We start from the raw sequence: 25,212 nt of genomic DNA, 5'->3' as shown, positions 1-25,212 counted from the left end.
ACAAAAGAAATTCAATTTAAATCTTTTATATATTTTTTTTTTTTGCTAATTATCCAAACTGTGATGCTTTTTCAGACTTCTCCAGAGTACATAGGATTCCCAAGTTCAAGGCCAACAAACTGAAAAACCCAAGTCCGAATAACTGTTATAAATAAATATAATAAGGCAATAGTATTAAAAAAAACAAGCAATTTAAAGTATGATAAGAAAGCCAGGGGGTTTGGATGGGAAAATAGGTTTGTGTAAGGAACTGTATATTTTATTCCAACAGTAGAAATAAAGACTTCAAGAATTAAAAAGACTTAAAAATTATCATTTAAAAAAAGAGGGAAAAAAATCAGTACAGCCATTTGTGTACAACACAGATGTTGTACAACTTTAACCTAAGCTACTGAAGTGATTATCAAAACATGACTACTGCCTCATTCGAAAACACTTCAGACCAGGCAAAAACATCACAGGATGAAAGCAGGAATTAGCTACAAAACAGATTGCCCTTTCAGAAATCCGCTTGGTTTTTTTTTAAATCTGATTACATCTGTGTAACTATAAGAAAGAACCATGGTGCTTTGCCTAAACAATCTCAACAGCTTAATGAGGGACAACAAACTATGTTTACATCAGATTTGACATCACAGGCATAGCAGTAGTTGCTTTTAGATCGATATCCTACTTATTTCTTGGAAACCTCTCACAGGTAAAAGAAAACTTGCAGCTGCTTGTTTACACTGACAAAAGGAAATCCTTTAGCAGAAACAGACAATCTCTATAATTTGTATAATACCCTTAAACACAGAGGAGACGTTTTTAACTACTGTTCAAGACTGCTTTGTATTAAATAACAGCATTGCACCAAACACGATGACTCGCTTCCCTTCAAATTGCTCAACTTCCACTTTTCATTCACATCTTCAAAATCAAATAAAAAGGATAACAGATATTTTGCTCAAACATATGGGACAGTTACTTATAACTCCAGTGAGACTCTTTAATTTCCTTTGTCATCTTATCCGTTCTGTAATTTCTGTATGATTATATATTAGATATCCTCACTTTCTAAAGTAAGTTAACGTATTTTACTTGTTTGTATCACATTTATTTTGACTACGTTTTGCCAAGCCTTCATAAAATCACACTGAAGAAGCAGAAGCTGATGCAAGCAGGACCTCTGCCTCTCTGAAGAGGGCATATGTAAGTCTATAATATTATGCTGTTCTGCTCTTCTTCGATACAGACACTGCAAACTTTGGAACCCCTTTCTTTCTTTAGTCCAAAATCTGACTGTTGTGTCACTTCACCCTGGGAAATTAAAGTGGTGCGGTGTTCGACTCTGCTGATGTAGAAAATCTCTTTTGCTCTTTTGTTTTTCAACTGGGAAGATCCCCAGAAGTGTGTCTCCTGGAATTGGCCTCTGAGTCTCTTGGTGGGTCTCTCCCTTGGACTTTGGAACCAAAACATTATGTAAATATCCTTGCTAGATAAGCCGGTTGTTGCCAGAGCTTGCTTCAGCTTTAAAGACTGTGACGTTTTAGGTTTATTGCAGTAACTCACCGCAACTGAAACTTAACCAGGTTGATCAGGCCGGACAAATCCAATTGGGATTCTTCTCAGTTCTGTGTGTTTCTCAGTCTCTACCATCATTCTTTGAGCCAGCATACATTCATATCTATTAAATTAGATTACATGTGCCGATGACGCTCGTTTGCCAGATTAAAAAGTACCTTTTCGAAAAAAAAAAAAAGTTTCATAGTTTTCATCAAGCTCACATTTCTGTGTTACATTTTTTTTATTATTGGTGTGATGAAGGGTGCGCCTTTATATTATGTCTTATTGTGACATTTTTTTTATCATGACAAGAATTTAAGTTTATCTTGACAACGACAAATTCCAACTAGTGTTGTCTGAAAAACCTCAAAACAGCTACTTTTGTCAGGATTGTTATTTTTGCTATGTTCTTCACTGTTGGTTTCTTGAGAGCATCAAAAATATAAACAACATTTTAAAATCGAATTAAATGTAGTTAAGTTTGGTGAATCAACTTCTTTTTTACTATGTTACACCACTAAATGTTTTTTTTTAGGTTTTTACGGCACCAGTGGCTAATCTTTTGTACAGTGGACTGACAGGAAAGGGGGTACAAGAGAGGGAAGAGACATGCGTCAAAGGACCACAGGTCAGAGCTGAACCTGGATCAGCCACATCAAGGACTAACCCTTCAGTTGTGCATGGGTCGTGCGCATTAACCACTGCGCCACTGCGCCACTGAAGCACACCCTACTAAATGGTTTTTAAGCACAGTATTTGTGTTTATTGGGATAAGTGATATGCAGTCACAGAGACATAGTTATCTTAAAAGCTGCAAGAAGCTATAAATTATTTTTTATCGTCAATTTTATTGTTATTACAATAGTACCACAATATATCTTGATAAACTTTTAAGTCCATATTGCATACTTCTAGATGTTATATTTTAATCTTAAAGTGAACCAATTATGCAAAATTCACTTTTTGAGTCTCTGTTGCTGCTGGAAACAGTTCTAGTGCTAAAAGAACATCTAGTCATTGTTTTGGCAATAAGTAAATGTTTTGTAGGTTATTTAGCCATTTCACGAACCTCCCGATTATTACATTGTGCCTCACCCAGCAACTCAAGTGGAGTTCCGCCCACTTCATCAGCTGGTTTTAGTGTTGGATGCGTTGTACAATGGCTGTTCGGCATAAATATGATTTAGGATTTAGGACAGCCTAAAGCTAACAATGGGCTACTGATAGCACTGTGTCCATTTAGAAACTTACCATTCAGAAACTGTTGCTGTATCTTTGCTGGTTGTGCAGGAGGCTCCACTTCTTCAGCTTCTGCGTCTGACTCAGGGTCAAAGTTGTACTGTTGTACTATTGTGCATGTGTTTGCAGCCATTTTTAAGTATATAAAGAGTGAGTATGAACACATTGGCGGGCGTTGCAAGCTACAACTAATTTGCACAAAAGTGACAGACAAAAATAAACTAGTATTTTTTTAAACCCTGTTTTAATTTTTCGAATAGAGGTGGATTCAAAACTGTATTTTCTTTACTGTCTAGGAGCAGTTTCTGGTGAGTTAAACTATCAGAATGATATCATTACTTTGAAGACTATTATTTAACATTTGTTGGCACGAATTTAAATCAAGCATCCAAAATCATTATAAATATTGCATGGTTTGAAAATTGCAGGAACAAAATCTGTGAAAATAAATATTCTTTCAACTCAGTCTGATGCCATGAAGAAATACTTTTCTTGCACATGTCTGCAAGAAAAGTAAGATTTCTAAGTATACATTACTCGAACGATGGTTAAGCCCAAAATTATTGATATCCTTGGCAGTTTTAGGTTTAAAGAAATCTTTTTCACCACAATGCTTTCTATGTGCCCTGTAAATTTGCCTTGCAGCAACAATGTCTTAAGAACCCTATCTTCGGGTCTTTCAGAAGTTTGCATGCTCACTCTGTGCATGTGTGGGTAATTTCTGGTTACTTTCATTGTACATGTCAGATTATTTAGTCTCTAAACTGCCTAGGACAGTGAAGGGCCATGCAATTTTCTGGTGACTTTTTCATGTTGTACCCTGTCTCTAGCTTAATGTCTGCTGGCGACCCTCACTCCAACCTCTGGCTGCGTTTAGACAAGCTCCAAAAAAAAAAGAAAGAAAGAAAGAAAGAAATATCAAATGAAAAATGCAATAAGCTGGTAAGCAGCTGTCATTCAGGTTTGATTACTGTATTGGCAATAAAGACATTTCCATTAATTGTTGAGAGAGGTATAAATAATTTTCATCATTCAATTGTTTTGATAAAACGTAAATAGAAGTAGATACATATTTTTTCACAAAAATTTATTTTCAAAGTTTAAAAACTTTAAACCATTTTCTAAATAACCTTTTAACTCCAGTAAAAAAAAAAAAAAATTCCAATAGTTACTTTCGAAATGAATTCAAATGTTGGCTCACACGTTGATGCTAACTTTTACAGGAAACCATCAATTTAGGGCAATCCAGCTAATTTGCTGCACCATTGTGAAGCATTTTGTAGCTAAATGACCCATACTGTACCTGTATTTTTCCTTGTACTCCTGTACTGTCCATCCTGCTGGCTACATTAACGGTGTTTCCCCAGATGTCGTACTGAGGCCTCCGGGCTCCAATCACTCCTGCCACTACGGGGCCAACGTTGATTCCTGGTGTAAACACAGTTCACATTGTCCTCATAATCACACACTCATAAGTTAAACTTATTATTTCAGGTTTTGTACAGTTTTGAATACAACAAAGATTCTTTACATTTTAGCCTGGCATCCCATTCCTGCAAACCGTATCACTTATTTCTTGTGTTTAATTCTTACAGATTGCCTGATCTTCAAAGCTCTACCATTCTGGAATTGTCCTCCAAGAAAACAAAAACAGTATTAACTGATTTGTTATTTAAACAACAAAAAAAGCAAAACTGTGGAAGGTTTTCAAAAGGTTTTTTGATGTCTTCTAGTTACCCTATATGAAATGCTACATTTGAATGTTTTTTAAGAATTAGAATCTAAAAATTAAGTAAACGTTACAGCAGGTTGCAAATCTGCATTTATTAAAGGCCCTGCATAAAGCTACCCACTTTACTTATCAAGTTTTTATAGCTCGGGGTTAATACACACACAAAAACAACTACACACACTTTGATTCATACCAGCAAGAAATTCAGAATCAACACTCAACCAAACATGCAGAAAATCTGAAAAATAGAAGACAGGTGCAAAGAGGATTATATAAATTTCACACATAAAAGCCAGCTGTGATTGAAACCAGGAAGTGAGGCAGCGTTGGAGGTAACTGTAGAACCTGATCTGCCTTTTGTTTTAATCCAGCTGAGTATTTTGAGTTATTCATATTAGTTTCATCCAAGCCTTTAATTTGTACATTAGACCTAATCCCAACCAAAGTATTTAAGGAAGTGTTCCCTTTGATTACACACCTATTTTAGATATGAGTGAGGAGACTGTTGAGAGACTGAGACATTAGAAGACTGCTAAGGTTCTGGTTACGTTTGCTTAAAAGAGAGAGAACAAAACTCAGCTGCTTTTCCACTTGCAGAACTTAAAAGATATAGTAGACAATCTTCTTTTGGCTTCTAGTTCCGGGGGTTGGTTGTCCCAAATGGCAACCTTTTGTGACGTGCTCATCTGATGCCGATTTGCGTGTATGTTCCTTGCTAGTTTCCTCTTGCTGCGCATGCACACTTCAAGTGTTTAGGTATCCAGTGAGCGTTGGTTTCAGCTGTTCATTGTAGCGCCACTGCTCCCACCATATACTTAGAAAATTCCTGAGTGGCACAAGAAGCAAACTGTCTCACAAGTTTATGAGAAGAAGAGGAAGACCTCAGAAGAATTAAATAAAACCAAAGTGGATTTGGGAGATTCTTGCATGCGATCCCCTGAGGAGTGAGAGAGCTGGTAGGATGGTCTCGCACTTATTTAGTTATTCAAAAAGTGACTTCTAAGCTCAATTTTCGGAAAGATCCTCCACTATACCTTAAATAACTTTATATGCCAATTTATATACAGTTATGGATGGTAAAGCAATAAGTATTTTTATCAGCCAAAATACTGAGATATATCTTTACAAATCAAAGATTTAGTGTTGATTTCACTTGGTTTGCAGAAAATGTAGAAAACAAAAGTTCTGCAAAGCTGTCAACCAAATCAAGCAAATATACTCTGCAGACAGGATAGCTCTACGTACAACAGCGTATACTGGAATTAAACAAAACGCTCCACAGGATACAGAACACAATGGACCCAAGAACTTCAGTTGACAGGCTTCCTGGACGTTACGCTCTCTCTGTGGTGTATTTTCCTGGCAATCGTGCCAGAACGGGCCTCCCCAAAGGTTAAAAGGTCTTTAATGTTTGGACCACGCAGAGAGTTTGTGTTTTTACTCACCTACTCTCAGGACAAAGTCATTGTAGGACTGGTAGTTGATGGCATCCAGAACGTCAAACATCTCCATGGCAAAGTCTGACACTGTGCATAAGTGTGAGGTGATGGACTTTTTTGTCTGGAAAAAAACACATATTAAAAAGGCAAATTAGTGCAGAACACTAGTTAGGCATAGATATAGTACATTTTAACAATTTCATTTTCTTTTGTGCATGTAACTTTCACTATTTCTTTAAGTTTCCTATGCTATCTTTGCTATACTTTAACATTTATCCTTAGGTGTTTATATATTTTAATATATATATTATACATTTTAATTTTGACTTTTGTGGATTTTGTTCTCAGTTCACTCTATGTACATTTTGTTGTATTTCCTTTTTCCCCACCAGTCTTTTGCTCTGAGCTCATTTGATTTATTTATCTTAGCTGTTCCTGTCTTCCGCCTCACTTATTTCCACACCTGCCTCTGTATTTAAACGTCCTGGTTTCTTTACTTATTGCTGGTTTCTTCTGTTATTTTCATGTTTTCTATGCTTTGTTCTTCTGTCAGATTATTTTGCCATCGTTTGTTTATCACCCCTGTTCCTCAGATATTCAAATTAATCTTTATTTCATTAAACTTTCTGCCACCCTCACGTTCTGCGTTTGGGTCCTTCTTGACCCCAATCATAGCACACATAAGTTCTAAATCCTTCTTAATCTATTAATATTTTAAGTTTGACTTTTTTTTAAATGATAAGTCGTTCTCCTGGTCTTCTGATGTTTTTTTAAGTTCTTCTTGAGTGAAGTCTTTGTAGTTTACCGTGACAGCATTTTGTGCAGAGAGTTTCTTTGTTGTTTTTTAAATGAGGGCAGTGGACAAGTGGAGAACCAAAGAAGTTTAAGACCAAAAAAAAAAAAAAAGACTACTTAACTACTTAAGCATAACAACAAAATAAATTTATTTTTACTTTCTGGATTGCTTAAATAGTCTTCAAAATAGAATTCTATGAAATATATGTGTTTTTTCTTTGGTATTGATAATAATACTTTTTTTTATATAAAACACAAAATGCTATGGTAAAATAACAGTGATATTTTTGAAAAGACCCAAAGTTGGATCGCTATCTCCTTCTGCATCACAAAAATAATGCCCAAGAATAAAACCCTCCAGGTTGTAGAATGGGGTCTCCCTCCTAAAATGATCAGAAAAAAATGACTTGCAGCATTTTGAATAATCTTGTCAGTGAAAAGGGCTTTATAAATAAACGTGCCCTTTCTTTCTTACACTTTTTAAAACAAATTATAGCTTGGTCATTGTATTTATTTATTGCACAAAATGAAAGTTGTGCTTAACTCAGAAACACTCACTCAAATTAAACATTCTTTTAATTTATTGTAACTATGCACACATCTTAAAGTACCTTCCTTTGTGAAAGATCAGTAATCAGTAAGAACATAGGCAGTTTCTCACCATTTAGATATGAGAGAGCAGTCTCTCTTACACAGCTCTGAAACCAAACTGGGTTTCACATCAAAAGAAGACCACAGAATCGGAATTTTAAACTGCCTTTACCATTTTATATTAGAAATTAGCAAGATTAGCATTGTTATCATTACTGAGAGCAGTCCCCATGTGGATACCTTACCCAGAAGATTTTTAAAAGACTGCTAACCTTGGGTGTGGTGAAATCATGATATTAAAATCCCCAGATATTTCTTGTCAAAGTGAAATCTGTCTGGTAAAACGCTACTAAGTTACTGCTAGCCTGTGACTGGTTCTCGTCAAGTAAAGGCCAGTACATACTCAGCAAGAACAAGTGTTGTTTAACCTTATGTGACAAGAACAAGGTCATTTTGGCCAGTAGGTCTCTCCCACTGGACCATTGATAGATATTTTCTGACATCACAAAAATAGGTTCTGCCTGGATGACATGTCAAGAACAAGCTGCAGGAACTGCTAACCCGTGGTTAAGCATGATACATACTCTGCGAGAACCGAGATTCTTGTTCTCAAGGTGGCAATAACAAGAAAAAAGTTTGTTTCAGCTCTGAAGATTCATCCTTTATGAGATTTATTCAAGTTGCAGAACCGAGTTCAACGTAGCATTACACAATGTTTTGATTTAAAGTTACTTTTCTGCAAAGCTTTCATCCCTTGAGTTTAGAGTACATTATGAATCATTCAGAGGTCTTAAAATTAGACACTGGACATAAACTGGCCAAAAATCCAGAACACCACACCCTGTCAAACCTTCAACTGATAAGTTTCTTACAATCTTGGTAGACACTAAAGATATTACTCCTTTGTCTGTAATCTGTATTTTGATAAACTTATACCAAAAAGGCCAGTAATCGCTCACATTTTATATGTCAGTGTTGGAAATAAAGGCGTCATACCTGAAACCTGTTGGATCTCTCAACAATGAAGTTAGAAATTGTGCTAATTTTCAACAACACAAAATCTGATACTGATCTAAATAAACACCAAATGAGTACCTTAGAAGCAGTGGTAGGAACCAGCCCCACTGCAGCCATATATGTGCTGCCAATGGTCTTGATTTTCTCAATATCCCTGTAGCACTCTTTATCCATGAGCTGCAAAAAAAGTATTTATCATAGTAAGAAAACGATAATTGTATATTTACCTCCTTAAAAAATAAGCAAATTATCAGTTAATTTATGTATTGCAGCTAGAATATCAACATATGTTTGTGTAAATGAGTGGTTCATGTTGCTGATTACAGATTCAAACAGGCCCAAAGTCATCTGCAAGTCATTTGTAACACTGAAGAACTTTCCCAACCATAACCATGGAAGTTTGGTATATTACATCAGTAAACATGGTATTTCTATAAACCTCACTCTTGGCCACAATCTCATTTTTAAAAGATGACGCTCTGTAGGTCACCCTGCACTAAGAAGGTGGTTGCAGGGCAGAGATCTGCAGTGTGGACCAAACATCTAAAAACAGATGATTTATAGACAGATGGAACAAATCGTTTTACCCACCTCGTCAAAGTCTGCAATGATCTCATTGAGCAGCCTCAGACACTCGACTCCCATGTTGTTCCCATCCAGCTCAATATAGAAGTCATTGAAGTTAGCGATGGAGGCAAACAGAACACCAACTTGAGCGTAGGACTGATAGTAAAGATCCTGAAGGGATGACAGATAAATAATAAACTTTGTATTTGTTTTTAGTGTTGTGTCTTGATCAACTTTGTTGGTTTGTGGTTTTCTATTCAATTACGTTTCATCCTCAGTTGCTTTTGTTTCTAACTCCTCATTCACTCCAACTTATATTCTTGATCAACTCACCTGTTGCTATTCACTACTTCATCCTTCCCTTATATTATACTCTTTGTTTTTCAGCATCACTCATTGCTTACATTTGCTTACTGTTTATATATGTGAATTTGCTTCCTCTCTTATTTTATGTATTGAGTAGCTAAAAAAAGTTATATTTGTATCATCTTCTTTATCTTTCTTAACTTATTTTGTGTCCTTTAAACAACAGTCTACATTTCAATATAAATCAAGTTATTATCGCCATAAAAAACTCTGTAATCAAACTCTTCTGTGAGGTCTGAACAGTATATAACAGTATATGCAATGGTTTTTGCATCTAAATTTTACTGAGAAAAGCACACTTAATAATGAGAGGTGCACTAGAAACAGTGAAACTGGTAGATAGGGAGGCTTCCGAGTAAACTGAGTAAGGCTAAATCCCTTAGTAATTGTCAAAAATACTAAAATTTAATAGAGATAAAAGGCAGAGGGTGTGAGCAAGTAGGAGTAATATAATTACATCCATATGTCTGTGGTGTGGTGTATCATTGGGAGTGACTCAGACAAAATCTTGTCAGAATGTTATTTTACAATTTCCAAGAAACCATTTGGCAAAACGCATAGCTTGCCAACACACTCATAGATTTCTGAATAAATCAGGTGGGTGAAAAGCTGCATTAGGAAAGATACAGGCATCTATGTGTTCTTTTAATATGTATATATGCACGACAATTGTTAGTAGACCAAAAAGTAAATGAAAAATGGGAGGGGACAGAGCACAGTTTTTTCAGTTTACGCCACAGTTTATCTGAACAACTAAGGATGCCTAATGATTTAAGACCAACAGTAAGCCTCAACTGAAAGTTGTCATGAGAGCTTTTCAGCTGTGAAACATGACTCTCTCATGTTCTGGCTTTACTGTGTGTGTATTTTCCTTTGCACTGATTAATTATGATTGCCAGTTGCACCTGCTCTCCTCTGCCACTGCTTAATCAGTCTCATTCAGTTCACCTGGTCCACTGCCTTTTTATTTTACTTTTCTTTTTCCACAGTCGGCCAGTACCAGAGTATTAAACACCTTCCCTTGTTTCTGGATTTCGCTGTCTGGTCTTGCCCCTCATCGGACATCTCATCAGCTTTCTGGACACGACCTGGACTGTTCTCACGACCATAAATCTTGTCAAGCCCATGGAATATGTCAGCCACCACACCAGGGATTCTTCCCAAAACTGCCACAGAACGCCTCTCCAGAGTTGCCAGGGAGCGCCTGCACAGAACTATTAAGAACATCTGCCCAGAGTTGCCTGTGTGCCAATGCTCAGAACTGTTAATATTTGCCTGCTCCAAAGCTTTTTTATCATTTTATAATAAACCTAAAATGAAACAAAGTGTCAGGCTAAATTTCAGGTTATCAGCCTCCTAGTGCATTATAAAACCTTTCCAGGCCAGAAAGTTCCATAGAAAAAATTCAATGTCTTAAGAAAATATGCTAATTAGTTGAGCAGAAACCAGCCTAAGCTCTAAACCACAACATAAACTTATTTCTATATTTTAAATAGATCAAAGAATCAGATTCACTGCTGCAGTATTAGACAAAGCAGGTATAATAACACAGGGAGGAGTACGCTCAGAAAGCACACATTTCTTGCAGTAGGTGTCCATTTGACAAAATATAGCTGTGTCCTAGGAAGGTCTCCAAAACTCTAACAGTACTGTTTTGCTTTACCCGTTTATTCATACAGTTCAAAAAGAGGTGCCTGCCAGTATCCATTTTTTCCCCCGAAGAGTTAAACTTGAGTGTTTCCTATCTTTAGTATATTTTCATATAAAACAGTCTGTCTTCCAGTTGATGGTGGAAAGGCACAATTCACCCACTTCTACCAACTCATCAGCATTATCAAGAAGGGTATAACATTGCACTATTCCTTCAGCATCATCTCACTTTATTGTGAGCTCATTTGTCACATGCTTTAATACTTTTTGACAAACACTCCTATAAATGGGAATTAAAAATGTAATGTATGCCCTGCAAAGTAAGAAGAGGGAGAATATCTCCAAAGTCTTTCTCCAAGCCTCCACAGTCACACCTGGATATATTGCATTAGCTGGGATAGACAATGCATGGATGGATGTTTTGTCATACAAATACACTCTCATTCAGTTGCTGAAAATAATGCAAAATGTACACAATATCAATTTGGAGAGGTGAAACACAACTAATTAAGAACCCTCATCAGGATGGAAAATGCCAACATGTCCACAAGCAGAAACAGCCGCTTCACACACGGTGAAAATGTTTTCTCTAACCACACTGTTGGGGAAGTGAAACTATAAATCCCGTGTTCTGAATGCAGTTTATGGCTGAACTTTAGCCCACAGGAAACAGAGGAAGTCTTTCTGAACGCTGCATCTCTGTGAGGGTCAGCGGCGTCCTGGAAACAAACATCCTGGCTGATCCGCAATGTCTGATGCATTGCCCCGCTGATTGTTGAAGGAAAAACTACTGTTTTGTTTCTATTTTAGATTGTAAATTCCAGTAGCCAGCAATGTAAGTGTGCACTTCAAAAAGCTGTTATGATAATATAGTATGATATCTATATGTCTGAATGAAATTCTTCTACAGCTGCTAAAATGACCCAGGTGTATTTCTTTGTGCTATTTAAACTACACTGTGCATGCATGAAATGGATACATTGCTATCTCATTGTTTTGTGTAGAGTGTAAAGACCGATTAACAGAAAAAACTAAATCTTTATCTTGATTCATTTCAGGTCTTTAATGTGCTTAAAATGTCTGGTCAGAGGTTGCATCTGACAAATTAACAAAGATGTAATTTGCACTGACGCTTTATTTCTGTTAAGTTCCCCTTCACATTTTTAGAATACAGAGCATATTCTGCTTTACTGCAACAAAATTTCCTGATGTCCCCCTGATTTATATGGATTATTGTTGAAGGCCCGAGAGGATTGTTTTCAAAAGAGATTTCGTTACCGCATTCACAACTTTCTTGACTCCACAAATTTAATTCAAACTGCACATATAAATTCAGCTCATGCACAGTTACTCGTTAAAGTGATGAGGTGATGATTAGGAAATAGCCGACATCTGTCCACCTTTTAAGCTGCTGCAAAACAGATTTGAATACTAAGCACCTGTGGGTAATATTTCCTTTAAATACAACCGTGAAAGACTTTTGGCTTTAAATTTATATCCATTTTTATAATAATAGTTTATTTTGAACATACTTTGTTAAATACCTAAAATACCCGACATATCGCTGTGAATTGTTCCCCTTCATAGATTTCTAGTGGAATCAAGGCAATACATGTAGTTAATCACACTTAATTCGCCATTTAACAAGAGGGGAGTTGTCTTTTCAAAGAGTGCCTGATTGGATTAGACTGCTTTTACTCCTTGCGAAATAAAATCATAATTTGAAAACAGCATAATTATTACTGACCCAAGTGATCTTTATTTGACGACACGGTTTGTTTTCAGATCTAAAACATCTAAGTGTGAACAGAAGAAATCTTCAAAGGGGCAAATACTTTTTCACCACACTATGCATACAGCTCTGCATTTTCATGGAAAATCCCAGTACCTGTCCTATTTTTAAGGAAGAGAAGAGCAACAATCAGTGCAGGGTATGTTTATCCTTCCGAGTTTGGAGACATCGGCTCACAGTCCCCCTTTAGTTCCACAGCGGAGCATGATTTTGTAATTAGTCCCATTTTCTTGGAATGGTTTTAAGCATTTCCAAAAAAACTGAAGAAGCTCATCAGCAAAACATTACTGCAGTTCTAATGACACATTTATGTTTTGACAGCTGGATTCATTTACTTTAGTTAGATTCATTATCGTTCCTGTAAAACAATCTTTCAGAAAGTACCCTTAAAGCATTGGGTCATAGATCATGAGTTTATTTTATTATATTTTTTGTTCTTTAATTCAGTTATGCCTGCAACCTGGAGAACAACATATGACACCAACAGGAGGAACTATCAGAAGTAATTTCAAAACAATAAACACCATAAAACACATGATTGCTGAAGCAAAAACCTTTAAAGAAAAGGTAGCTTCAAACACAGATTTTATAATATTTTAATGTTATATTTCAGAACAGCAGCTGAGGGTCAACTTTTATTTCTGTCATATGGTGCTCTGGTGCACAAACTTTATCAGGCCCTGTAACGGGATTAAACATGGCTCTCTACGTCATATCAGGGCAAAATAAATGGATGGGAGTACGATTATTGACGATTTTCACCCATTTATAGTTGCGAAAAGCTCACAGAGCAGCTGCTGGACCACAGTTTATAGGTTTAGGGCGTTTTAACTACCCTCACATTTCAAGTCCCCGCAGTTTCAGAAATTGAATCCAAAGGGTTGTGATCAAATTAGAAATAACTGTTGTGGTTTATTCATTTTAAAGCTACAGGTGTAAAATTCTACATTTGACCTGTATTCCACTTCTATGAATAGGAAGAAGAAACAGCTCTGCGTAGATTTAGCTTAACCTGATCTCTTTAAACCTGATGTTTCTGCATTCTCTTAAGGTTTTTGACTTCTATTCAACAGGTGACCAGCTTTTTGAGGCTATTTCTTTCTTTCTGAAGTGATTTTAATCACTTCGGAACACAGTCTGTATCACTGATGATGCCTCACCATGTTTCTGGGGTTTGACATGAGGAAATGCTGAGCCACATGAGCTGGCAGCAGGTTGAACAGGATCCTCTTGTTGTCCAGCTTCACCTTCTCCATGTCGTCCCTCTCTTCCTCTGCCTGGAAACAGAGAGAAGGGACAGTGCCTTTTAACAGTGAAACTCGCTAGAAGAATGTGCTCCAAATAGAGATGTAATGGCAAGTGCTTATCACTAGAGGGAGATAATGATTTGCAAACAAGACAAAGATGGAGCTTATCTTAAAACCGCAACAATCAGGCTTTTATGCCACAGACCACACACAAGAAAACTGCAGCTTAAATACATAATTATTGTAAATAATAATAAGAATTTGTAAGAACAATCTAAAGTCAACCAAGGTCTAATGGTTTGACAAATTTGTTTTAAGCCCAGATTAAAAAAGTTATCAAGCAATACATTCTGAAAAGACAGGATTTCCAATTGTCTGCTCCAATTGAACATCTTTCTGTTTGAATCTACACCCAAACATTTTGCCAATTTTATAACTGTATTCAACCAAATATATTCATTTAATTTCTATTGACTTTTTATTCAAAATGTATTTCCTATTCGGTACAACAGGAAAACATCCTGTGTGTAGTATCTGAACCTCATTAATCTACATTTTTTTAATCACTCCTGGCATGATTTGTGTTCAGTGGTGACTAGTCACCAACCAGTGCGCCATCCGCTTTTACCTAAATCAGCCAAGTAAAATCAAACTTTGATATAATATCGCAATATAAAGACTTCATTCTATTTATCAGTGTGCAAAAAAAAAATACAGTGCGTTACACTCTTCAGCCTATTCTTTCTTTGCTTTGACAGACTCATTGTGGAGCTCATAAATATGCATTGCATTTTAAAAATGACCAAAGCACATGCTCAGACTGATGATGCATTGATTCTTATGACGTTGGTTTAATGCTAAGTGGGGACACCTTCTCCTTTTTCCAAAATAACTTTTTTTTTTGTTATTGAAGAACCAATTGGTTAGCTGGTGGGAAAGTTAACCCATCTCAACTGAGAAAAATCGAGCACAAAGAAGAAGGGAAAGCTGTTAATCTGTGGTGGACAAACAGAGTTGGTTTCTTGCTGGAGGATTGTCCAGAAACCTTCCCCTCAGAGTAAAAATTACACGTTTGGCAACTTGTTGCACACCAAACTCTGGCAGCATGGCATGATTTTTGGACAACACCAGCTTAAAACAATTTTAAAATACCTCACAGTGTAAGTTAGAAGTCAAAGTAACATGAAAATATTAGTACTTTTAAGATTTAGTTTTTATTCTAATTTTACAAATGGCAACTAGTGCATTTTACTATATGACTATTAAGTATATACGTATAACTTCTTATTTCTTTACACACACACACACACACACACACACACACACACACACACACACACACACACACACATACTGTCATGATTTAGGTTTTTGTTTGTTTTGGACTTTTCCGGACTTTCTTGAATCTGCCCTTTCACCTCTCAGCCACCATCCTATCAGCTCTGTCCACTCCTCAGCCATCAGTTATCATCCAATCAGCTCAGTCTCCTTCGCCACAGCTCTGCTCTTGATCAGATCCACCTGCTGCTCTAATTAGAGTCCACTCTGCTCACCTGTTCATGCCTACTTATACCTGCCTCAGTCATCCACTCTCTGCCAGATCGTCTCATCTTGCTCCATATAATCATGCTGCCGTGTCGCTACCAGTTTTTGTGTGTCCAGCAATATGGACTCTTCTGTTTCATTTGTGTTCAGCCCTCACTGTTGTATGCTGCCAGTGTCTGTGCGCTGCACAAGTCTGCTCTGTCTCCCCGTGAGTTCGAGCCACTTGCTCTGCCTGTTGTGGTGGTTCCTCGGTCTGCATTGCCCGTTCTGGTCAGCTTCTGTCTTCATCTCAGGTTCAAGTCTGTCACTGCCTGCTACGCATGTTGAAGTGTGGTTTTGCCAGTCACCCCACCTGCATCCTCTGGTCTCCTGCCCATTACTGCCTGCCTCATCTGCCATTATTCATATTCTGCAATGAATTTTTTTTAAAGTGAAGCTCTGGGTCCGGCAGAATATCAGGTTCTCCAGCTGTATTCTTAAAATACATACATATAAAGATGTTAAACATTTTAATGGACATTTCTGCAAATGTTTTTAAAAGGTTTTAAAAATCTGAATATGTATAGTTTCTTTAATTCAAGTTATTGTAGAAAGTGGACTTGATATAGTTTTTAAGATGCATCTTAGAACCGTAACTATTTTTATGAGCAGTTGCGATATGCTCACAAAGTCAGACACAGCAAAGGGACTAGATATTATTCACAAAGGAGCCAAAGTCCAAAGACAAACTTTGAGGCCTGGAAAAGTATTGATTAAGACCACATTAGATAGTGCATACCAAAGACTGACATTTAGAAGGAAAGTTAAAATAAGTCAGCAGTTGTGTGAATGAAATCCTTGGATCTTGTAAAGGCCCAGGATCCGGTTCAGTCTTTTTCCACCTTCAAAGGTTCATGAGAAAAGATAGATTTCAATATGCTTGGATGCAATCTCACCTGAGTTGCCCAAAGATAATCGAGCCGCAGCTTGAAATCCAACTGCCTGGAATGAAGAGCCAGAGCTCCAGAAAATAGCAAGACGGCCAACACGGGATCGTAGCCTCGCGTGTGCAGAAAGCCACCACTGGATCATGATGTAAACATACAGAACACACAGAAATGTTTTATTTTTTAATGTTGTTAAGAGCCCCCATAAAATAACAATAAGATTAATTTAGGAATTTTCTATAATTGCTGCTAAGGATGAGGTATTCAGTTCTTTACTAAAGTGAAATTTCAGAGTTATTAGTGTGTCAGCTATCAGATGAGCTTCTGTTCGAGTCATCATCCTTCAGTAGCAGAGCATCTTTATCACAAAGGATCAGATTTTAACAGGGATTTTACTACTTTGGATCTAATCTTCGTTTAGTAAACCAGATCCAGGCTAAAGCAGGAAGGCCTCACCCCACAGCCTGACGGTAGCCACTGCTTTCCATAACCGCAGTGTATGTGAGGGAGAGGAGGAGGAGCAGCAGGATCTTCGGGAGCGATGAAACACGGAGGTAGGGGACCACAGTGAGAGTCCCGGCCACACAGGACAGCAGAGCGTAGGCCATGCCGGGACCCGTCCTGTCCACTGCGGTGCTGTTGGCAGGTCCGACCCCGAGGGCGTCGGCAGGGATGTCTTCCACAAAATGGCTAGAGTTCCTCTCGATGTTACCCCACGGTACACAAGCTGCCTGGAAAGAATCAAATGTGGTCAATGTAACAGAGATCTTCCACTAAGCCTTCATGGGATACAAGTACAGATTTGTTTCAGCAGTCTGACAAAAAAAAAAGTTATTACCTCATGATCATGTAGGAAATGGCACGAATTGGATCAAAGTAGATCAGAAGTTTGTGTTTAATTGACTGCAATTGTACTGCCTTCCTCGTAGGTGTTTTAGGTTTCAGGTCCTTGTTGAAAACATCACTGGTTGCTAAAATTAGGAAGCTGAATCTATGATTGTGCCTCTTTCCTCCACAGATTTATATTCACTTCCACAAACTAATGAAACTAGGCTAAATCCTCCATTGTGTCGTTTCGCTTTTATATAAAAAGACAGACCAATTAGTGAAACGAAATTAAATAAAACAACGAGAAAACATTAAATAAAGCAAGGTTACGTTTCTAAAGGGGTGTGGACTCAAGTGAGCTTTTAGCAGCATTTTAAACAAATGATCACGGTAAATGCAGCAGAAAAAAACAAGAATTAAGATTTAATAAAAGAACTACACAGAATGAAAGGAATAATTTATTCTGTATCAAATTTTGAGACTTCCAGCTTTAATTTTCCATTCATATATTTAAGCTTCCATTCATATATTTTCCCCACCAACACTGTTAGGGCTATGGCCCATTTCTTCACTTAAATAGCACCAGTTTTACTTCAACTTAAAATATATATAGTCTATATGATCAATATAAGTTGGCTCAAAAGATACACTTACAAGGAAATCAGCATCAACTCATTTTTGGAAGGAAGGATGAAGCCATATTCTGGCAAAAAGATGAATAAACCTTTTATATTGTATTGTTTGAGTTATTGAAATAACTCACACCATCCTATCATTAATTGCAAATGTTGATTATAGCCAATTACTGTGCAAGGTTAAACATAAGAATAACCTATAACTGGACCTAAGATTGTATTTTCATACGTCATCTTGATTTTCTGCCACGTCCTCTTAATAACCTGTCGGGTATCACCTAGACACGTGTTCAATGCACCCCGTCCTTTCTCCTCTTTTTTTTTCTTTTGGATGGCCGTTGGGGGGGGGGGGGGGGGGGGGGTTACCTAGGGTTGTACCTAGATTACGTTTCTAGGTGAAACCCGACAGGCATAAAAAGGACGTGGCAGCAAAGCAAGATGAAGTTTGACAATACAGTTTAATCAGGTGATGTCCAGTTATAAGTTATTCTTATGTTTAACCTTAATCAACTAAAGCATCAATTGCCTGTATTCAACATATGAAATTAATGACGGGATGGTGTGAGTTATTGAAGGAACTGATTTTCATTCATCTTTTTTGCCAGCATTTGGCTTCACACATCCTTCTAAAAGAATTAGTTGACACTGATTTTCTTATTGGTGTACAATTTGTGCCAACCTGATTTTATATTAACTATTACAAAAAAAGTTAAAAACAAAACAACTGGACTTGTTTTCCGTAGTTGAAGACGTTTCACTTCCTCTCCAGGAAGCTTTCTGAATTCAAAAAGTCTGGAGTAATGAGCAGTACCAAGCTTTATACCATTACCAAACAAAGGCCTTGTAATGGCTTAGATAACATGCAAATTCAACCGAAACAGGTCCACCCCTTAGTAATGGGCAGTTACTGTGGAGTATTTTTGCCTTTTCCAACACGTCCTAGTCCAGATCTCGGCTAAAAAGTAGGAAAAACTGAGTTAGTCCAGACAACCCTGCTACCGAGCAAGGTTGTTTCACTGAGTAATTTGTTGTCATTATTTGACTCAGGGTAATGGCTTCCTAAGTTTCTGAAATGGAAAATCCAGGGTATGCAGGAATTTACCCCAGAAATTACTCTGGATAGCCACTACCCCGGCTTTGTGAAACTGGGCGCAGCCGATGACATGTCCCTAAATCATTGCTGATTGTGGAAACTTCATACTGGACCTTGAGCAATGTGGATTATGTGATTCTACATGCTTTAGCAAGACTGAGGTCTGGATGAAATGTAAACTTTACTTTCATCTGAAAAGGGGACTTTGGACCACTGTGCAACAGTCCAGTTCTTTTTTTCTTTAGCCCAGATAACATTATTATTATTATTATTGTTATTATTATTATTATTATTATTATTATTATTATTATTATTATTATTATTATTATTATTATTATAATAGTCACCGTTTAATTGGAGGAAACCAGTTGTGAACCAAGATTTTGTTTCAGATAAGCAGTGGAGGAAGAGGGAAGAAGGGAGTGTGGAATTGGGTGTGGTGGAAACGTAGATCTGGGTGTCATCTGCATAGCAGTGGATATGGATGATGAATTTTCCGAACATATTGCCAAGAGGATGGAGACAAACGATGATGAGAAGAGACCCTAAAGGCTCATTCCTGGTGCACACCTTGTGTAACAGGAGAGGGGTTTCAATCTAAAGGACTTGAGTTGGACGAACTGAGTGTAGCCTGACAGATAAGAATTAAACCACTCGAGTGGGGTGTGGGTAGTGCCAATGGAAGACGGTCTACTGAGAAAAGAAATAGTGTGAGACACCATATGAAAGGTAGCAGATAGAATGAGAAGGATGAAGAAGATCAGAGTCAGGTGTCATGAAGAGGTCATCTATGATTTTTTTGGAGGGCAGTTTCAGTGCTGCGGTGGGGCAAAAACCATGTTCATGAAGAGATTTTTGGGTTAAATGGACACAAAGTTGAGTGGGTATGCATTTTTTTTTCTAGAATTTTCGAAATAAAAAGTAAGTTAGCAATGGGGCACAGGTTCTTGTAGTTGTTAGGATCGAAACCAGTTTTTTTTTCAGTATTTGAACAACAGCTACAAATTTGAAATGGCAGGGAAAAACTCCAGAAGTCGATGATGGCATAAACGAGAGGAAGCGGAGAGGAAATGCAAGATTTTAACAAAATTGTAGGGAGGGGATCAAGAGGACAGGTGGATGACTTGGATTGAGAGATAAGGTCTGCAATTCATGTTCAAGTAATGACAAGGGCTGGCAATAATTTAAAAAGTCCATGGAGGAGACAACTGAAGTGTCTAAACTGAGGAGACTAGGAATTTTGTGATTACTTTCATTAAAATAAAATTAGGGAATTGCATGAGTCAGCTGAGTGCATAAAGGGGTGGGGAGGGACGGAGGGGGATTGAAGAATTTTGCTGACAAGTGAAAAGACTGACTTGGTATTATCTTTGCTGAGACAGATTAGACCAGAGCAGTGGGTGGCTTTTGATTTGGCAATTGAGTCCTTGTAGCGCAGTAGGTGGATATTATACATTTCTTTGTGAATAGTGAGGCCAGTTTTCCTGTATAGCCAGTTAAGTTGTCTATATTGGACTTCAGTGACTGGAGTTCAGATGTACAGGTACATCTAATATATATCTATATATATATATATATATATATAAGAGTATACTATCTATATATATAGATATATATTATATATATATATATATATATATATATATATATATATAGTATATATATAGTATATATAGTATATATATATATATATCTAGATCTATATATATCATATCTATATATATATAATATATATTATATATATATATATATCTATCTATCTATCTATCTATCTATCTATCTATCTCTCATCTATCTATCTATATATATATATATAATATATATATATATATATATTATATATATATATATATATATATATATATATATATGGGTAAAATTGCAATATTATTCGCCAGTCACGTTAGAAAGTGAAAATTATAGATATATTCCAAGCCATTGTTTCTTGTAATTTTGATGATCATAGCTTTTATATCATGAGAACATCAAATTCAGTGTCTTAGAAAACTAGAATACTGTAAAAAAAATGTATATTGGAAATTCACAGTGTCACACTAACATCAACTAATCAACTCAATGCACCTGCAAAGGTTTCCTGAGACATTAATCAGTCTCTCTCACTTTGGGTCATAAGGCAATACAATCATGGGAAGACTTTTTATTGACAGATGTCATTTCAGTGACATCCTTCACAAGGATGGTAAACCCCAAAATGGTCAATGCTGAAGGAGCTGGTTGTTCAGAGTTCTATATCCAAGCATATTAATAGAACGTTGTGTGGAAGGAAGAAGTGTGGTAGCATAAAGCGCACCAGAAAAAGGGAAAGCCACAGCGGATCTTACTTCATACTTGACTCCATGGACGATGATTTTAAATTTATTTAAAACCTAAGTACGCTACTATTGTGCGATGATGCAATCATCGCATGATCCGAGTCCAACTGCTCTAATTACCTTCCCTCGGGCATTAGACAGGTCTCTTCACTTTCTGATTTTAAATCCTCTCTTTTCCTTGGCTTTGACACAATTTGAGATGTTGACATGGTTTTACTGTGTATTACTTTCTCTAATTTTATTACTACTTTTATGTGCCATTCTGCTTATTGTTTTATGGTTGATCATTTCTATTCTACGATTGTGTATAGCACTTTGGTCCTGTGGGTGTCCTTTATAAATAAAATTGGAATGGTATGGTACGAAATAAACTTGCTTTGCAATAATTTTTTTCTGCATGCCCTGCATGCCTACATAACTCCCTGTCATGCATATGCAGTATATTAGTTGCTATGGAAGCTTTATGCAATTATATCTTACTTGATTGACATCTTTTTGATTTTGAAGTGTAGATCAGAGAATTTTGCTTTTATGTTAGTTATACAACAAGGAGAATAGGAAGTCAGTAATAACTAATCAAGCCCTGATCATTTTAAAAACAAAGTATAAATAACAAATATATTACATGTATTTTATAAGAACTGTAAGGGGTGCTGATAAGTGTGACAATGGTTATTTTGTGATGTAACGTATATAAAAAAAGGTTTGTTTATGATTATGCTACTGCAACATAGGATGAATAGGTGCTAATAATTACAAAGATCCACTGGTGTCCAGCACAAAGACTTACCACACAGGCTTGTGTAACAGAGTAGGTGAGCAGAACCAAGAAGATGCAGAGGACTGTTCGGATCTGGATGGTCAGACAGCCTGGTTGGCACTATAAAAAAAACAAAAAAAAACTGATGGAGTGAGAGGCTGAAGATTAACGGTCAGCAAATTAAGAAAGGCATAATAATATTCCATTGAAAAGTCAAACATAGACAGAAGTGAGACATAGAAATCTAAAAAAAAATCCCATAATAATGGTGCAAACTCAATATTGAGGAAAATAATAGTATTATGCTATCAAAAGGTCCCTAACCACAACAAACAAACATGTCTGCGTTTTACAGGCAACCTTGCCCACCTGCTCGGCTATAATAAACCTCATGTCTCACACGTGCTTCCTGCACTACTTAAGCACTCCACAGCCACTTTGTCAGGGCCACTTCTATCCACCTGTGTCTGTATTGGTCCTGTTAGATCGCAACACCGCATTTGATAGTTGATCACAATATTCTAGTATATAGGCTTGAACGTGCTGAAATAGGATTAGATAACTCTCTGATTTGCCCCGCTGTTGTTATTCCTGTTATGCTGTTGTAAAAATAAAATAATCATGGTTGGATAACTTCTGACCCATACTTCAATTTAGAAGGTGGTGGTAATACACCCTAAAGTTGTTTGTCACAACAACAAAAAAACGCGATACAAAAACACAAGATGTGTCAAAAGCGCTTGCCAGTAGATGTCCAGAGTGCTCTCCATGTCTGATCACTACGTTTCGACCTTGATTCCATGTCCTGGATTTCCCTGCCTTGCCCTTATTGAACTTTATACCAAGCGTCTGTTATCTGGACAAAGACCTGTTTTCTCTGTGCTGACATATGAGCTTGCCTAATGTTTTGGATTTGCCTGCCAACCTCTGATTATCTGTGTATGACCGTCCCCTGCCCTTTGGATTACGGACTGATCGCTGCCATTCTGTCTGACGCCTCTGCAGTGAGTGAAGCTTGCTCTCACCACTGCCAGGTAGAAACCAGCCCGCTCCTGCAGAGGTTCACTGACTGCATCTAGCTTTCTGGCTTAAACATGCCCTTTAAACCCAACATATTGTCTGGCTTGATTTTCTGGTGCTTAGTTTATTTATTTTTTGGCAAAAATGCAAACTGCAATCTCATAAAAACTGTAAAAATAGTCAGATGAAATAGAGACAAACCTAAAATAATATACAATTACCAGATGAATAAATAAACCAAGATCATAATGTCATTTTTAAAGCCAGAAAATTAACAGATTACACTAGTTAAAACATTAAATACAATGATGTCATAAAATAGTCATAAAGAAATAATACATTAATTAAATATGTAAAATTGCCAAAATGTAAAATTTTATATATATATATATATATATATATATATATATATATATATATATATATATATATATATATATATATATATATAATTTGTAGGTTTTTTTTAATTCAATTTTCAATTCAATTTATTTATATATCGCCAATTCATGAAACATGTCATCTCAAGGCACTTTACAAAGTCAAAATCAATCATATTATGCAGATTGGTCAAAAATTTCCTATATAAGGGAACCAGTTGATTGCTTCAAAGTCCCGACAAGCAGCATTCACTCCTGGAGAAGTGTAGAGCTACAGGGAGAGTCGTCTGAATTGTCCATGGCTTTGCTGCAATCCCTCATACTGAGCAAGCATGAAGCAACAGTGGAAAGAAAAACCACCCATTAGCCGGAAGGAAAAACCTCCAGCAGTTCTATGAAATTTGAGAAAAATTGACTATGGAGATTTTAAAGTATTAAAAAATGCAGAAGACCTGACCTTCCCCTTGAAGCTTTGTTATTCCCAACTGACTATGAAAAAAATACTCTGATACTAAAATTTCTTCATTTTTGAAAAATCTTTGCTAAAAAAGTCATAACTGTAGATTCAAAACCATAACAAATCTCAATGCCACAAATAATATACAGAATCACCATCATCAGTTGAGGCATGGAGTAGAAATAAGGACATAAAACAACTATAACAAATTTTGTAATGAAGACTAATGACCACACACCTATTAATTTGGATATCAGTGGCAGAAGGATGTATTTGATTCACAAAGTATCACAAAATGTAAATAAAAAAAGACCTTCTGAAGACCAGTGGCTCTTTGGAGAAGACAGAAGGTCCTACCTGAACTCTGGTGAGATGCAGGTACATCACACAAGCCACATGGAAACACACACACAGCACCAGCAGCAGCAACACCAGCATCCCCCTAAGAAAGAAACACCAAGGATAAAAAGCACATCCTGAAGTTTTTCCATGGATTAATACAGAATTATGTGTGTGTGACTGTGTAAGGGGTGTTCGTACTGTGGGATCATTAGTAGATAGATAAGGCCAAACAGGGCACCCAGGATCAGAGAGAGAACCACCGCACTGATGAAATGGTCGTCATAAACCTGGTGATACTAGGGAAAACAGAGAACGCTGTAAGATATTTTTAGCATTCATTCGTCAGGGCCTGCATTTGGGTATCCAGGTTAAATGCTGTACATGGATTTATCTTTTGTAAATGCTGAGTTTGGTATTTGTTCGCTGTAGTTATAGTAAAGGAAAACAACATTGAAAAAGTTACCAAAAAAAAAAAAGGACATTATTACAGCCGAATACATTATAATTAAAGCTGTGTTCACCTTCAATCAAGCATACATACTAGCAATAAGTAACTACAAATAATAATACTATATCGGATGCTACTACTATTACTTGCTGCAAACGAATTGCCTTTGGGGACCTAGCAAAGTCTAAAGTCAATAATATGAAAATCTGTTGAAGGTTTTTATCTTGGTATAGATATTATTACAGTTTAGTCAAATTTTGTTGAAAAACACAAAAAAAGTGTTTTTACAAACAGACGTTTCAACAGTAAAATGACTTGTTGCTGTTTTTTCACATTTTCATTATTAAACTGTTTTTTACATTTTCATTACTAAACTGTTATAGTATGTTGCTTTTTTTTCTAAAAACAGTCAAAGATCAACAGAAGAAATTGATAAAACTGTTGATACGTTTCCCATAATAATTG

The 25,212-nt window shown here is 36.6% G+C and overlaps 1 protein-coding gene across 1 annotated transcript in view; it reads right to left on the bottom strand.

The window, feature by feature from the left end:
• The window catches only part of LOC118556332 (adenylate cyclase type 1-like), a gene marked incomplete at its 5' end in the record, with an annotated part of 29,569 nt that extends 4,974 nt beyond the window's left edge, over positions 1-24,595 (bottom strand). The window contains 10 exon segments of the mRNA XM_036132549.1: positions 4,088-4,212; positions 5,962-6,076; positions 8,437-8,535; positions 8,950-9,096; positions 13,894-14,010; positions 16,461-16,587; positions 16,908-17,182; positions 22,131-22,220; positions 24,315-24,399; positions 24,498-24,595. Of these exon segments, the coding sequence (XP_035988442.1) occupies positions 4,088-4,212; positions 5,962-6,076; positions 8,437-8,535; positions 8,950-9,096; positions 13,894-14,010; positions 16,461-16,587; positions 16,908-17,182; positions 22,131-22,220; positions 24,315-24,399; positions 24,498-24,595 (1,278 nt within the window).
• Between the last annotated feature and the right edge of the window lie 617 nt (positions 24,596-25,212).

Source organism: Fundulus heteroclitus, unplaced genomic scaffold (assembly GCF_011125445.2).
Source record: "Fundulus heteroclitus isolate FHET01 unplaced genomic scaffold, MU-UCD_Fhet_4.1 scaffold_525, whole genome shotgun sequence".
Taxonomy (NCBI): Eukaryota; Metazoa; Chordata; class Actinopteri; order Cyprinodontiformes; family Fundulidae; genus Fundulus; species Fundulus heteroclitus.
This window is presented reverse-complemented; position numbering and strand designations above follow the sequence as displayed.